We start from the raw sequence: 16,337 nt of genomic DNA on the forward strand, positions 1-16,337 counted from the left end.
GAATGAATGTCAAATACACTCTGGGTATGCATATACCAATTCAGGGCTGTATGCTTGCATGCACTATTCCATTACTCAGTGGCTGAGTTAGAGGCACATTGAGATTGTGCCAGCCTGTGCCTGCACACAGGGGACCTGAATCATGCAGCTGTCTGTTTTATGTCACCAGCATTCTTTACCTACATTAGCTGTGGCCCTGAGAAGTAGAGCATTGTAGAGAAATCAGTGTGTAAAGACCTGGGGTGGGCAATATATTCCACTCTGCCTGTGGCTTTGGCTGAGTTTTGGCCATCCTGCGTTATGCTTGTAACACAGACTCCCCACCCCCTCCCCCCCCCTTAAACAAATTCCACCAACCGCTGCATGGCAGTTTTTTTCTTGCATGCAGCACACTCATCGTAGGTTGGAGTGAGATTTGGCATCTGCTAGCGCGGTTTGCGGTCGCTAGGAGAATTTATCCAACGCAGTCAGTCATGAGAGGCCGAGGCTGTTCTCGGGTAGAAAATCTACTTCAGCAGCAGAAAAATCAACTCGAGAAGCTGCTCCTTGTGGCGCGCCACGTGGGGCTGTTAGTGCTGATTTTTCAGTATGGAACAAGCTCCCGGTGCTAAATCACAACACAGCAGCGCAACGTGCTTATGTCCACCTGTTGCGGAATTCCGAAAAATCTCAGTGATTTTTAATTTTTTTTTTTGTAACTCTGCATTCGACTGAAGCCTTTTACAGACCCTATGCCGTGAGCATCCTAATGCCTTGGAGAAGCTGCAGAAAGTCTTTCCAAGTAGAGACCTTTGATGACTACCAGTAAGTAGTCTGGTAATAGTTGATAATCACTTTAATAAATTCTGTCTTCAGAGTGAGTGGATGCTTTTGACTTAAATTATAGGTTAGCATTTTATTTCATCTTTGTACAACCCTGGTAGTTGAACGTGACAACACACATTTCAAGCTTATGAACTGCAAAGTAGACCGCAACAGAGCAGAACACAAACGATGACATTCTTTTCTGAAACAAGTATAGGCTTGGAAGATGCTGCAGGTTTAGATACACAAGACCAAATTAAGTTTAAAAAAAAAAAGCACCTACTAACATTAAAGATTGGTGATAAAATACCTCACAGCCTGTGAGACTCGAGGAGTATGGAGAATCTCTGGGTTGGTGTTGGAGAGCAACAGATATTTTCAGGGTGAGATTTGCAGGTTGAATAACCCTGAAGTATATGCAGCTTTTGTTATGAATGATGCTGGCAACAGCTTCAACCATGGACCGGAGATTTACTCCATGAACTCATTGTTACTCTTACAGGCACAGATGTCACTTCCATTGCAAAACCAGAACAAAAAAATACTGTTTAGTTTAGTATTCAATACAGTTTAGGGGACAATATAATTGGGGTAGGTGGGTTGCAAGAATTAAAAAAAAAAAAAAAAAACATGTCCTCTTCATAGAGGTCTAGTGAATTATCATTACCACAAGGAGATGATTCAAACATTAGACTGCAGGTCTAGCAACCAGGGCCTCGGATGCCCTATTTCTTCAACCAGGCTGCAACTGCTTAGTGTGCAAAGATGAAATTAGACCTGTTCTTGCTTTGTTGGGTGTCTGTCCATAATAATCCCATTTTGGATTTCATTTAACCCCTTGGGTGCCGTGGACAAGCTGGTAATGTCATCGCCACGGCTCTCGTGTGCCGAGGACGTAACCAGCTCGTCATGCACCCAGTCCAAGAGGGGAGCGCTAGCACCCCCGTGAGCCTCCCACCCCCCTCACCTGGGCAGGGATGGAAGGGGAATTGCTTCCCCTGACCCATCCCATTCTCTTCTGATTGGGAGGTGAGGGAGATCGGAGAGGCATGAAAGGAAAGGCTTTTCCTTTCATGTCTCTGAGCATTTCTGCAGCATGATCGCATGGAGGGCATGCTTCAGAAAAGCCCACTAGACACCAAGGAGTTTTTATTTTTTATTTTATCAATAAGGGGTGCGACCCCTTGGGCAAGGGTCGCTCCCCAGGGGGCAGTTATGTTTTATGTCATTTCTGCCCCCCTTGATGGCAAATCAGCCCATTTTAATTAGGCCGATCTTCCCCCGGGGGGGGCGCAGAAAACACTAGACACCAGGGGTATATATTTTTTTTGTTTTCTACAGGGGGAGGGGAGCGGCTTCTTAGGCAAGGGTCGCTCACCTGGGGGGCAATTTATTTTAGGCCATTTCTGTCCCCTATGGGGCAGAGCAGCCTATTTTAATTAGGCCCATCTGCCCCCAAGGGGGGACAGAAACCACTAGGCACCAGAGATTTCTTTTTATTATTATTTTTTTTTTTTTGTTTACAGCTGGGGAGCGACCCCTTAGCCAAGGGTCGCTCCCCTGGAGGGGAAAATTTATTTTAGGCCATTTCTGCCCCCCTTGGGGGCAGATCGGCCTATTTCTATTAGGCCCATCTGCCCCAAGGGGGGGTGGGGGGAGAAACCACTTAAGCACTAGGGATTGGTGTGTGTGTGTGTCTGTGTGTTTTGTTTGGCGGGGGCAGCCCCTTGGGCAAGGGTTGTTCCCCATGGGAGCACATTACTGTTGGCCATTTCTGCCCCTCTTGGGGGCAGATTGGCCTATTTTGCCCAAGGGGGCAGAAAGCCCACTAGACACCAGGGAAGATCTATTTAAAAAAAAAAGAGGGTGGGCAGATGGGGCAATTACCCCTAATCCACTCCCGGGGGGGGGGGGCAGAAAATCTACTAGATGCCAGGGAATTTAGTGGGGTGCTGGCTACCAACCAGTATCGGCATGGTTATGCACCACCCCAACTGAAGGGGGTAACAGTCTTTCAGCTCTACACCGCACACTAAAAGATCTTATTCCATCAGCAAGCAAGAAGACATTTGATTATTTGGGGTTTTGATTTTACATTTGGGCCATGAGAGCTTGTCTAACTCTCCAAATTGTCCCACTTGGAATGGTGAGGGCTGCACTTTTTGTACTTTGGGACGCTGCCATGTAGAAAAATCTTCGAGACATAGACACATCTGAAAACTAAACATCTGGGTGAGTCCAGGGTGGTGTGCTTCACATGCACCCCACACCATTTTCTTAGCCACAATAGCCTTCAAACCTTCAACTTTGCTTGAAATCACACATTTTCCCCACATTTTTGTGATGGAACCTTCCGGAATCTGCAGGAATCCACAAAATTCGTACCACCCAGCATTGTTGCATCTATACAGATAAATTCTGCCCCACTTGTCAGCCTAAAAACGTTTTTTTTTCAATCTGCCCTTTTGGACCCACTTTGGTTTCCCCTCAGTTTCGACGTGTTTTTGGCTCTTCATTGTCACAGGCACTTGGCCCACCTACACAAGTGAGGTATCATTTCTACCGGTAGACTGAGGGAAACGTTGAGTGGTAGGAAATTTTGTGGCAGTGTTGGGATCCCACACAGAAATGTGGGAAAATGTGTTGTTTTCTTTTTAGCTAAATGTGAGGTTTGCTGAGGAGTCTGTGTGAGAAAACACTGGGGGATCCATGCAAGTCACACCTCCCTGGACTTGCTTGGGTGTCTAGTTTTCAGAAATGTCTGGGTTTGGTAGGTTTCCCTAGATGGCTGCTGAGCCCAGGACCAAAAGCGCAGGTGCTTCTTTGTAGTTCAAACAGTTAGGAATTTATTGGTTACAAACAAATAACATGTGTTTCGTCTAAGGGAGTGATCCCATAACTTCCTCAGGGCTAAAATCATAAAAAAAGAATGAACTGAACGCAAGTATATTTTTGGTCAGTATAAGCTTCAACTTAGTGTCATAGGGATGGAAACCAACTGTAAAGAATTCACCTCCTTCCATGTATCATTAGAATATACGAATTCCATATCAATCCATCTGATTCGTGACATTCGAAGTGAGATATTATACCGCAATTAATCTATCAAGTGATAAGCCAGAAGAGTTTAATGTGCTCGAATCATGCAAATCCCAAAAGCTCCAAAATAAGAATTGTGCTAGAATAAAAATAATAAACATAAAAAAAAAGATAAATAAGAAAATAATAATAAAAATAAATACAAATAAAAATAAAGACAAGAGTGTAATGAACCATGCACACACGTGCTACCTAATCACAAAATCCTACCTGATATACTAGTCTGTTATCTAGTCAACTGTAAGGTTCACTGATCCTAACAGGCAAGTTCCAATAAATGCCCCACATCGTATTCGCTGAAAAAAGATTCAAGTATAGGGTATCAAGTTAGTCCCACGTACCTTACAAGTATATTAAAACCTAAAATATCTGAGAGTAATCCTAATTCATCACGGGACCGGTAATGTTGTACCGCTACGTCTCAATGTGGCTAATATTTAATAGATGAGCTGAGCGCGATTTAACAAAAACTAGGATTATAAAGAAATCATCTAAATCACTGTATAGCGGGTACATCACCCCTCAAAGCAACCTGAGATTCTCCAACATTTTAAACAAAAATGTTGACGCTCGTGGCGCCATGGCATGCATGTTCGGGAAGTTCTTAGCTTTACAAATTCGATAATATAGACACTACCCTTATCCGTAATTAAGTGTAAAAAACAAAGTTATTAAATAAAATACACCACTCACCTCAAGTATGTCATGGGGTCACTCCCCTAGACTAAACATGTGTTATTTGTTTGTAACCAATAAATTCCCAACTGGTTGAACTACACAGAAGAACTGCAACGCTTGATTTCATCTTTCTACAAGATAGACTGTTTATGTTCTTGTGCCTTTGACTTGAACTTATCATCATTATTGATCAACATATTTTATACAAAGTATCATACTATTAATTGAAGACATGCACTAACTTACTATAGCGTCTTAGGGAAATGCTGGGTAGAAGGAACTTTGTGGCTTCTTTCAGATGCCAGAACTTTCTATCACCGAAATGTGAGGACAAAGTGTTATGTTTTTTTTTTGCCAAAGTTTGAGATTTGCAAAGGATTCTGGGTAACAGAACCTGGTGAGAGCACCACAAGTTACCCCATCCTGGGTTCTCCTAGGTGCCTAGTGTTCAGAAATGTCCAGGTATGCTAGGTGCCTGATGAGGCCAAAATCCACAGCTAGGCACTTTGCAAAAAACAGGTCAGTTTTCATAAGAAAAATTTGATGTGGCCATGTTGTGTTTTGGGGCATTTCCTGTTGCGGGCACTAGGCCTACCCACACAAGTGAGGTACCATTTTTATCGGGAGAGTTGGGGGAATGCTGGGTGGAAGGAAGTGTGTGGCTCCTCTCAGATTCCAGAACTTTGCAGCACCGAAATGTGAGGCAAAAGTGTTGTTTTGCCAAATTTTGAGGTTTGCAAAATATTCTGGGTAACAGAACCTGGTGAGAGCCCCGCAAGTCACCACATCCAGGATTCCCCAAGGTGTCTAGTTTAAAAAAATACACTGGATTGGTAGGTTTACCTAGGTGCCGGCTCAGCTGGAAGCTACAATCCACAGCTAGGCACTTTTCAAAAAACACATCAGATTTCAATGTAATGTGTCCATGTTACCTTTCCTGTCGTGGGCACTTTGCCTACCCACACAAATAAGGTACCATTTTTATCGGGAAACTTGGGGGAGCACGGACTAGAAGCACGAGTGTTACTGCCCCTTGCCTTTCTATACATTTTTTCCTTCCAAATGTAAGACCATGTGTAAAAAAGAAGTCTATTTGAGAAATGCCATGTAATTCATATGTTAGTATGGGGACTCCGGAATTTACAGATGTGCAAATAACCACTGCTTTTCAACACTTTATCCTGTGCCCACTTTAGAAATTTAAAGGTTTCCTTGATATCTAATTTTCACACTTCATATTTCACCAAGTGAATTGCTGTATACCCAGTAAACAATGAAACTCCATTGCAAGGTGCAGCTCATTTATTAGCTCTGGGTAACTAAGGTTCTTGATGAACCTACGAGCCCTATAAATCCCCGCAACCAGAAGAGTCCAGCAGATGTAACGGTATATTGCTTTCAAGAACCTGCCATAGCTGAAAAAAGTTATCGAAGAAAACATGGACAGAAATGGCTCCTTTTTCACCTCAATTTCAATTTTGTTTTAATTTTAACTGTTACTTTCTGTAGGAAAACCTTGAAGGATCTACACAATGACCCCTTGCTGAATTGAGAATTTTGTCAACTTTTCAGAAATGTTTAGCTGTCCGGTATCCAGCATTGGTTTCCCACCCATTTCTGTCAATAATTGGAAGGAGGCTGAAAGCACAAAAAATAGTAAAAATGGAGTATGTGCCAATAAAATGCCAAAATTGTGTTGAAAAGTATGGTTTTCTGATTCAAGTCTGCCTGTTCCTGAAAGCTGGGAAGATGGTGATTTTAGCACCGTAAACCCTTTGTTGATGCCATTTTCAGGTAAAAAAAACTTTCACCAGCAGCCCTTTTTCCTATTTAAAAAAAACTAAATTTTAGCTGTATTTTGGCTAATTTCTTGGTCTCCTCCAGGGGAACCCACAAATTCTGGGTACCGCTAGAATTCCTAGGGTGTTGGGAAAAAAAGGATGCAAATTTGGCGTGTGTAGCATATGAGGACAAAACGTTATGAGGGCCTAAGCACGAAGTACCCCAAATAGCCGAAAAAGGCTCGGCACCTGAAGGGGAAAGGCCTGGCAGCAAAGGGGTTAAACATTAACGTGCAACTGCCTCACCGACGCAGAGTGCTGTTTGCCCTGTGCCCACCTACCCCAATCCTAGGCCTTCATCATGTCCACTATGTAGGGATTTTTAACACCTAATCCCCTTCTTCTGTTTCTCTGTCCCAGTCTTTCATTCACTGATTCAGATAGCAGTCTCTATCATTAGGGCAGCTGAGTTTAAATGGGTGTAGATCTGCTGAGGCGTGACGTCTGCTGCCGTGTCTGAAGTGTCTGTTTGCCGATTGTGCTCCCCCGAGCTTGATGTGTGTACCGTTGACGTGGGGACGGGTGTGTATATGTGTTTGACAGCAGCATTTGAGTATGCACACAGATGGATGTACATATGGCCGTAGGGTGTGTGTTTTTGAAGGGTGCATTTTGGAGGGTCGGTAGGAATGATTGCATGGTGGTTGTGTTATTTCAGTAGGTTGTCTTTGAAGTGTGTCTCTGCAGGACTGTGTGTGTCTTGCAGGATGTATGAGTGTGCATTCCATAGTCGGGATGTTTGACTTTGAAGGATATGTGTGTCTTCAATAGCTTCTCTCTGTGTTGCTGCAGAGATTGAGCATCTTAACATGTCTCTTCAGTGTGTGTGTTTGTTTATTGGAATATTTTTGTTGGGTTCTTTAGAATATTTCCTGGCCTCAGCACTCTATATAAAGACCTGTACAATCTGAAGCTCGAAAACAGATGTTCTTTCAACACTCCTCTTTGCTCTTCACTTCCCCTGGATGTGGGAGAAAACAGCTGTAAAAGAGGAAACGAGAAAATATAGGAAGGTAGCAGAAGTGAGGTTAAAGCCGGAATTGCATTAAAGCTAGAGGAAAAGCAAATAAATCTACAACTAGATCAGCACAAGTATAGGAAAGTATAAACCACAGGCCAATGAAAATGAGCATTTCAAAGTAATAAAGACGCTAATCTGTATGTTTGTTAAAATGTGATTGAGATGCCAAATGCAATGGGCCTAGACTTCTAGCTGTAATCTGCAGTTCACTGAATGCCAACCCTTGTTAAATAGTGCAGTTGGTTGATAACTGCAGAGATGAACGTTTAGCATAAAGTGACAGGTTTTAATCATAAAAGTATGCACAGGTCTGTGCGTATACCTATCCCATTGAGAAGGCTTAGTGGGTTAATGCACCCACATTTTTTGGTCATAGGTGGCAATCATCAACCCATATACTTGGATTAATATACTGCATGGAGCAGGATGTAACTTTTGTATCACAGTTTCCAATTTTACCTAAATAGCTCAATACTGCAACTCACAATTTGCTATGCAGAACGGTGTCTCAGACACGGTCTGCGAGTCGCTATGGGGTCGCAAAGACCCACCTCATTAATATTAATGAATTGGGTCGCAATTTGCGCCCCCATAGCGACTCTGGGCACTCATGGGGATGGAGGCCTGCTGGGAACAGCAGACCTCCATGTCCATGACTGCTTTTAAATAAAGCAGTTTTATTTTTTCCAAGTGTAGCCCGTTTTCCTTAAACGAGCTGCACTTAGAAAAAAAAAAAAACCTTTAGTTTCGGATTTTTTCAGGGCAGGTAGTGCCTGATCTGAAAAAATATTTTTGGGTCCACTCACAAAGGGCAAGGGGTCCCATGGGGACCCCTTTTAGTTTGCGAGTGGGTTACCATCCACTTCAAGTGGATGGTAACTGCGACTCCATTTGCGACCGCGTATGCGGTCGCAAATGGAATTGCATACCACTGCGCCTCGCAAATAGGAAGGGAACACCCCTTCCTATTTGCGTTTCGGAAATGCATTTTGCGAGTCAGTTCCGACTCGCAAAATGCCTTTCTGCATAGCAAACACACGTTTGCGACTCGCAAACGCGTTTGCGACTCGCAAACAGTTTGCTACATCTGGCCCTTACTCTCAAAATGGAACAATATTATGTGCAAAAGCACCTCCCATACTCTGGACATATATTTCTTGTAAACAAAGAAAATGTATTACCTTCCTCAACTGTACCCAATCATACCAAAGGTAGCAGCAAGCCTACAAACAGCAGTGGGATATAGGGTACATGTGTAGCACTTTTTGGATTAACAATTCTAGCAAAGGCATGCCCTGTAGGGGAGCCTCTACCTCTAAAAACTTGCTTACCCCAAACCCCTGATTCTACAATACTCCCCCAATTATACAATACTTTCAGAGGGAGACTGTTGTGGTTTCCTTCCTCTGTGGGAGGACATCACTTCAGACCTATGGTTTCTGTGAATAATCGAGCATCATTATTGCTTAGAAATCATTTTAACCCTGCCAAATGACCCTCCCCCCCCTTAACGTCCCACCATACACACACATTCTCAACCCTCAAAAGAGCCATTGCTCCCATAACATTAGGTCCGAGGTTTCTACTCCCTCTACTTCCTCATTCCTAAAAAGGATGTCTCCTTTGGCCCAGTTCTCAACCAGCGGCCTCAACAGATGCATCCGCTCCGAACATGTTTGTGTCCACCCTGCGGGTTGTTCTCCCCATACTGCAGCTTCATTACCGTTTCAGACCTTAAGTATGCCTACTTTGGTATACCCTTTCACCCAGTTCACAGGCGCTACCCCAGCTTCATGCTAGGGGACAGCACTACCTATTCAAGGTGTTGTCTTTTGGAGTCACCACAGTCTAAAGGATCTTCACCAAGTGTCTAGCAGTGGTAGCAACCCACCACCGAAGTGGGTGCAGAAGGCGCAGTCATCTGTTTCCCTACCTATATGATTGTTTGATCAAGTGTGAGCAGGCGGGGGTGCCTTACCCACTCCGGGCTGCTATTTCCCTGCTCCACAGCTTGGGATTCATAGTAAGTGTGACAAAGTGCTATGTTGAATGCAGTCACTGCCAAGGTGTACTCATATGACAGAAGGGGTGCCGGCCTTTCAGCAGCTACTACCTCTTTTTCAGCTACATTACTGTCACAGTCAGAATGGTCATGATCCTCCTAAGGATAATAGTCTCTTGCATATCTATTCCATGCCAGGCTTCGCACGCATCCTCTACAGGAGTGTCTCTTTGCATAGTGGTCACAAGCAGGTGTCGTGGGAGAAACTAGTGTAGATAGGGCCAGTACCTATCTCACTCTCTCTCTCCATTGGTGGACCAACTTGGGAAAGGGCACATCTCCTAGACATGTCAGTCCAGGCTCTGGCCACCTCATCAATGAGGTCTCCGCACCAACCATCTGGAATTTTTAGCCTTTCAGTTAGTTCTGTAACTGGATGGCTGCGTGATGTTCAGTGCAAGTTAAACAGACGTGGCTGCCATGTAGTACCTCTGCAACGAGGCGGCACACATTCTCTGCAGCTTTTCATGACTGGTGGAGTGAATTTGGCATACCTCCCAGGGGTGGACACCAACTTTGCAGATCTGCTCACCAGGATGCAGTAACAGATCCATGAGTGGGGACCCCATTGGCAAGTTCTACTCTTGTACATTCGGATTTGGGGGGTTGCATAGATAGACATCTTTCCCACTTGTGACAGTGCAAAATGCCAAACCTCTTCTCCAGGTTTCCACACCCAGAGTCCATGAGGCAAGGCTCTGTTATGTGGATGAACTGGTCAGGAATCTTCACCTACGCTTTTCCTCCTCTCCCAGGCCTCCCCTACATAGTGAGAAAGCACTGGTAATCATCCCTCACTCTTTAAATACTTTAAAGCTAGTAGCTCTTGATTTTTGTCTTCATACAACCTATCCACTGTGTGAGAAAGTAGCCTCTTTCTAGCATGGTTACCCTCATTTGTGGCCTATTTGTCAGTGTGTGTCAGTGTGTTCTTACTGTCTCACTGAGATCCTGCTAGCCAGAACCCCAAAGCTCCTATTTTGTGGCCTATATGTGTTGTCAGTATGGTTGACTGTGTTGGAGGGTGATTTTTTTTACCACATAATTTGCCACACAAATGTGCTATCTAAAATAAAATAATACATGTGAGAGGTGCAGGAACTGAGTCGGAATGACACAGTGGACCCCCAGTACTGCCAAGCCAGCTCTCTGAGGTTTCTACTGCAGTCCCAGCTGCTGCCACCTCACAGACAGGTTTCTACCCTTCTGGGGATTAAGCAGCCCAATCCCAGGAAGGTAGAACAATGCATTTTCTTTAGGAGAGGGGTGTTACACCCTCTCCCATTGGAAATAGGTGTTACAGGCATGGGAGGGGTATCCTCTCAGAGCCTCTGGAAATGCTTTGAAGGGCACAAACAGTGCCCTCCTTACATAATCCAGTCTAGACCGGTTCAGGGACCCCCAGTCCCTGCTCTGGCCCAAAACTGGGCAAAGGAAAGGGGAGTGACCACTCAACTGTCCATCACCACCCCAGGGGTGGTGCCCAGAGTTCCTCCAGAGTGTCCCTGGCATTAGCCATCTTGAATTCCAAGGTGTGGGGACCCTCTGGAGACCGTTGAGTGGCCAGTGCCAGCAGGTAACGTCAGAGACTGCTCCTGATAGGTGCATACCTGGTTAGGTAGCCAGGCCCCCTCTCAGGGCTATTTAGGGTCTCTCATCTGGGTGTTTCTTCAAATTGTTTGCAAGATTCCTCCAGGACTCCTCTGCATTCTCTGCTTCAGCTTCTGACCGTCAGGTCAACCACAGACTGCTCCAGGAACCGCTGTAACTGCAACAAAGTATCCAGGAAGACTCCTGTGACCTGCAACTTCAGCTCCAGCCAGCAATTGCAACAGCTTCTAAGGTGTGCACGCTCGGAGGAATGCCTGCCTTCACCCTGCACCAGAAGAATTGAAGGAATCTCCCGTCGAGTGACAGTCACTCCCCTGCTTCAGCAGGCACCCCTCTGCCACGACCACCGGTACTCTGGGACTCCTCTCCTGTCGACCAGCGTGATCCCTGGAACACAGGTGGTGGACCGAAGTGGCCTAGACTGTCTAAAGGTCCAGCTGTCCAAATTTGGTGGAGGTAAGAGATTGCCCCCCGTGCAGCAACAGTACCATGTGTCAAGAAGAACTTCTGCAGCTCCTTGGGCTTCTGTGCACTTCTTCCAAAAGTTCTTCTTACACAGCGTAACCCAGGTCCCCAGCACTCCATCCTTTGATGCACAGCTCTCTGAGTTGTTCTCTGGCGGTGTGGGACCCTCCAATGTAGTGCTGCGACGACCGCACTTTGCAACTTCTTTTCCCTGTATTCTGGGACTCTCATGGGTGCTGCCTGGTCTTCTAAGGGCTCTTTGAAGTGCTGAGAGCCCCCTCAGTCTCCTCAGTCCAAATTGAGACCCGCAGGTCCCTCCTTGGTCCAGGCAGCTCGTCTTTGACGCCAACCGCATAATTGCGTGAACGAATCCTTGTTGGCGAAATCCAGCGATGCAAACAGCCTGCATCCAACAACTCGACGTGGGACATCTCTTGCAACAAGCAGGAACCCGCAGCTATCTTCTTTGGTGCATTTCTGTACTTTTCTTCCAACTGGAGAATTCACTTTTGCAACTTCTTCCAGGTGGGCAGGGGCTCCTGTTCTTCTTGGACTCTTCTTCGACTTCTGGACTTGGTCTCCTTTCTCCACAGGTCTTCAGGTCCAGGAATCCACCGTTGGTTGCTTGCAGTCTTGCTTGGGTCTTGCATAATTCTTGTATAATTCTTCATCATGACTTAGTGTGTCCTGAGGAAACTTACTGTACTTTACTTCTGCTTTCCTGGGCTCTGGGGTGGGGTACTTTACTTACCTTTGGTGTTTTCTTACACTCCCAGTGCCCCTCTACACACTACACTTGCCTAGGGGGGAATTCGACATTCGCATTCCACTATTTTAGTATATGGTTTTTGTTGCCCCTAGGCCCAATTGCAATCTATTGTATTTTCTACTGTTTGCACTATTCTATGAGTGTTTACTTATCTGATTTTGGTTACTAGTGTATAGATTGTGTATAACACGTACCTCCAGAAGGAGTATTGCCTCTAAGATATGTTTGGCCTTGTGTCACCAAAATAAAGTACCTTTAATTTTGGTAACACTGAGTATTGTCTTTTATTGTGTATAATTCGTGTGTAACTAAAGTGGTATTGCGGAAGCCTTGCATGTCTCCTAGTTCAGCCTTGGCTGCTCTGCTACAGCTACCCCTAGACAGCCTAAGCTGCTAGACACTGCCTACATTTCACTAATAAGGGATAACTGGACCTGGTATAAAATGTAGGTACCTTAGATGCCCACTACAAACCAGGCCAGCCTCCTACACACTGTGTTCTAAATCTGTCTAATCCTTTAGCCTATGGTATGGACATGTGAGGTGGATAGCGATCAAATAGCACTCAATAAGCATGCCCCCCAACAATAGTGTGAACAGATCCATTGTGCACCTGTTCTTCCTCATCTTAATGAAATCGACTGTTGTTGTTCAGGAGTCCTGAGGATACCCATTGATATGCAACTTCCCATCAATGTCAAAGAATGAGGGCAGAAAATGTTCATGTCAAGTCACTATAATGGGAAACCTGTACTATTTCCTCTATGCCCTCCATTCTCCCATTCAGCTTAATCCCCCAGTCATCCACGGTGTCAGTATTGGTCAGGACATTTACCTCTCCCTGATGATCTGTTAATCTGTTCAAACTGGTTGAATTTATTGTGACATGAAGGGAAAAGCACTGCCCAACGCACCTCTTTTCATTCCTTCAAGAAATAATTGAGGGAATTTTTTGGAACCACTCCTGGTAAGAGGGGCACTGATCAGGGTGGTCTCGCAGTGCTGAACCTGAAGCATTACTACCTTGCATCTCAGCTCCAGTGGGTGGCTAAGTGGCTGGTATGCTTGCAACTTGCTGATTCTGCCACGATGTGCCTGTCTGGAACCTTGCCAGTTCCTTTCACTTGTTCCACCCTTGCTCCAGGGCACCAGCACCTGACCCCAGAGTGGTGCACCACTCCTTTCATTGGTGTCTTTACATCACAAGATCGTCAACTCCCTATGTTTCAGCAATGGCCTTGCTTGGTGCACCCAGGGGAATACAAGGTCCCCTCATCGGCAGAGCTGGCCCCTTCGCACATTGTGGGTCTTCACACCCTAGGGGAACTCTCCTCTCATATGAGCCCCTGGTGGAGGATGAGGGTCTGCCCAACAAGTCACTTCCTTTTATACCACTCCCTCATTAAGGCACTGGGGAACAAATGGGGTGACGTGGCACAAGAACACCAGACCCACCATATCATGCAGTATCTTTATGTGGTCATGCACTTGATGCACTGGTTCTCTGACTCGCTGCAAAACCATACCGCACTACTACTCACATCCCTACACCGTCACTGGGGGGAGGACCTGACCCGCCCCTGTACAGACAAAGTGGTCCGCCTTATTTGGAGAGCCCAGTCCAAATTCTCTGTAATGCTTGTTTCAGACCACCCAATTTTACATTATCCAAACAGCCTAGCTTACCCCTTCCAAATTAACCACTATTTCTTCCGCACTGATAATGCGTACCCTCGATGTTATTTGATCGATGCAGATTTACTCCATATGCTGTGGGCCTTTTTGCCCTCCATCGATACTGGCAGGGTGTCACGCTTCACTTATCCACCTGCACATGTGGGAAACATGCCTCCTAGGCCTTTACCTTAGGGATAAAAAATATAGGGCCACTTTCTTGACTTGGGATTATGGATAGCCAGACGTCTCATTACCCAGAGATGGAAGTTGCACAAGCATCCAGCTCTTGCAGTCTGGAGGAAATCCCTTAACATGTGGGCCCAGGCAGTGTTGAGGCTGTGCAGCTATCCAATAGCAACCCGTTGGGACATGATACTAATAGGTCTCCAGACTACCATACAACAAGCCACCGATTCCCCTGTTTGAGGAGGGGGGGGTTGCAAGTAGACGACTGAGGACCCATTTAGCCTCATGGGGCTCGGAGCCTTCCCCTGTTGCTGTGCCTTGTTTAATCATGTGTTCTCCTGACTAATTACAATGCATGTCTTTGTGAGTTTGTGGGTGGCGGAGGACAGGCAGGTCCGGGTTTCTTCGGCTGTTGTTTACTTAAAATTGGAATAGTTTGTCTATTTCACAATACATATGTTGTTGACTTTCTCAGTACACTACTATGTTCTCAATTTGGTAACCACCTGCATACCGATGTATGTCCATCTCCATTAGGTACCACTTCTCACTTTTGAACACAATTTGCTGTATTCCCTCAAGCTTCGCTTCTGCAGAGATGTAACAACTGTGTAACTGTTTTGTTAATCGAGCAATTTGCTAAAACCTGAAAACAATCAATTAACAGATTCAACAAAAAAAATTGGAGGGAAAAGCACTGCATTTGCATAGTCTGGCCATATTTCTCATTTAAGCTTTATTTTCCTCAGGGTAACATTCAGCGTTGTAAACTTGTGAAGGATCAGATCAGTGAAGCCCGTGACTCCATGCTGAAAGTTCTGGACCATAAGGAGAGGGTGCTGAAACTTCTGAACAAGAACGGCAGTTCCAAGAAGGTGTCCAAACTAAAGCGCAAGGAGAGAGCATGAACATTTCTAAAGGGCATGAGTGACCAAAACAGGATAGGTCCTGCTTTGACCTGCTCAAAAATATTGAATATAGATCAACCACTTACATGGAAGGTTTATTTTATAGTAGATCATCTAAATGAAACAATGTCTGGAAAAGTTGGAGAAAGATTAGAATATCCGGGTTGCGATGGGAACAGAAGGCGCTTAAAGTAAATACGTGAATGGCATGTGATTTTCTATTGAACATCTTTCATAGTTGTAATGTGTGCTTGCTTCTGAATCACTACTTCAGAGCGTTTGAGCAAGAACACACTGCATGGTGGCCTGCCTCGACAGATTTTGATGGTTCTGTCCGAGGATATATATATATTGTTTCAATCAGCGGACTTTTCAGCTGCCGTAATGGGATACCACAAGAAAGCACCTTGCTGGAGCAGGTTTTGTGACGACCTCTGTACTTCGAAATTGATGTATTCCTGTGGCACATAAAACCCTTCCTGTGTTTTTAAGATAGTTTCTGTGTTCCCGGGACTGAAACCAATTGTTTTATGTATTTGCCAAGCTGTACATGCTTAGGAGTTCGCCCCAGACTGAGCTGCAGTGTAGACCGTATATTCATTTCTAATGAGTTATTTTTAGCTCCATACACTTTTGTCTGTGATTTCCTGTAGTGTTAATGTTTTGTTTTGTTTGTTTTGCTTTTTGTCCTGCAGTGTATTGCTCTTCCAGCTCACATACTGCTGCCACTCATTTGAAACCATGAATAAAGATCTCCAAGAGAAGAGTGTTGTGTACGGCTCACAGCTCTGTGCTATTTCATATCGTTAAATGAAAGATGTAAAACGTCGTTTGTTGCAAGTTGTGTAGGTGGGTTGTCTTACTTGCTTTTCTGATATGATGCATTAGAGCTTCAAAGGGTGCGTCTAAGCACTTTGTTCAATGATACTGAGACTGAATATTGCGGTTACCGAAATTCAGATGAATGAGGCTATAGGAGTGTTCTTCAAACCCTTCTGTATTGGATGGAGAAAGTGCTTTGAATGACTGCAACACTGTAACATAGGTCCAATTTTATCATGCAGGATTTTGGTTGGATGAAACAGGCAAGAGTGCCAGTAGAAGTGGACTCCAGGAAAGTTAGAAACAAACAAGGGCATCTTTAGAGCTAGTACTGTAACAGGCAGTGAATCTTTGGTGGTGCCAGTCATCATTGATGTTGCCTGGAATATGGCCG

At 44.9% G+C, this 16,337-nt stretch overlaps 1 protein-coding gene across 4 annotated transcripts in view; it reads left to right on the forward strand.

The window, feature by feature from the left end:
* Positions 1 to 15,885, forward strand: part of SAP130 (Sin3A associated protein 130) — a 1,096,728-nt gene extending 1,080,843 nt beyond the window's left edge. For all 4 annotated transcript variants that reach the window (XM_069213674.1, XM_069213675.1, XM_069213676.1 and 1 more), the window contains exon 21: positions 14,963 to 15,885. In XM_069213674.1, the coding sequence (XP_069069775.1) occupies positions 14,963 to 15,121 (159 nt within the window). In that variant the 3' untranslated portion in view covers positions 15,122 to 15,885. The remainder of the gene's footprint in view (positions 1 to 14,962) is intronic.
* The last annotated feature ends 452 nt before the right edge of the window (positions 15,886 to 16,337 follow it).

The sequence above is a fragment of the Pleurodeles waltl genome, chromosome 11, assembly GCF_031143425.1.
Source record: "Pleurodeles waltl isolate 20211129_DDA chromosome 11, aPleWal1.hap1.20221129, whole genome shotgun sequence".
NCBI lineage: Eukaryota > Metazoa > Chordata > Amphibia > Caudata > Salamandridae > Pleurodeles > Pleurodeles waltl.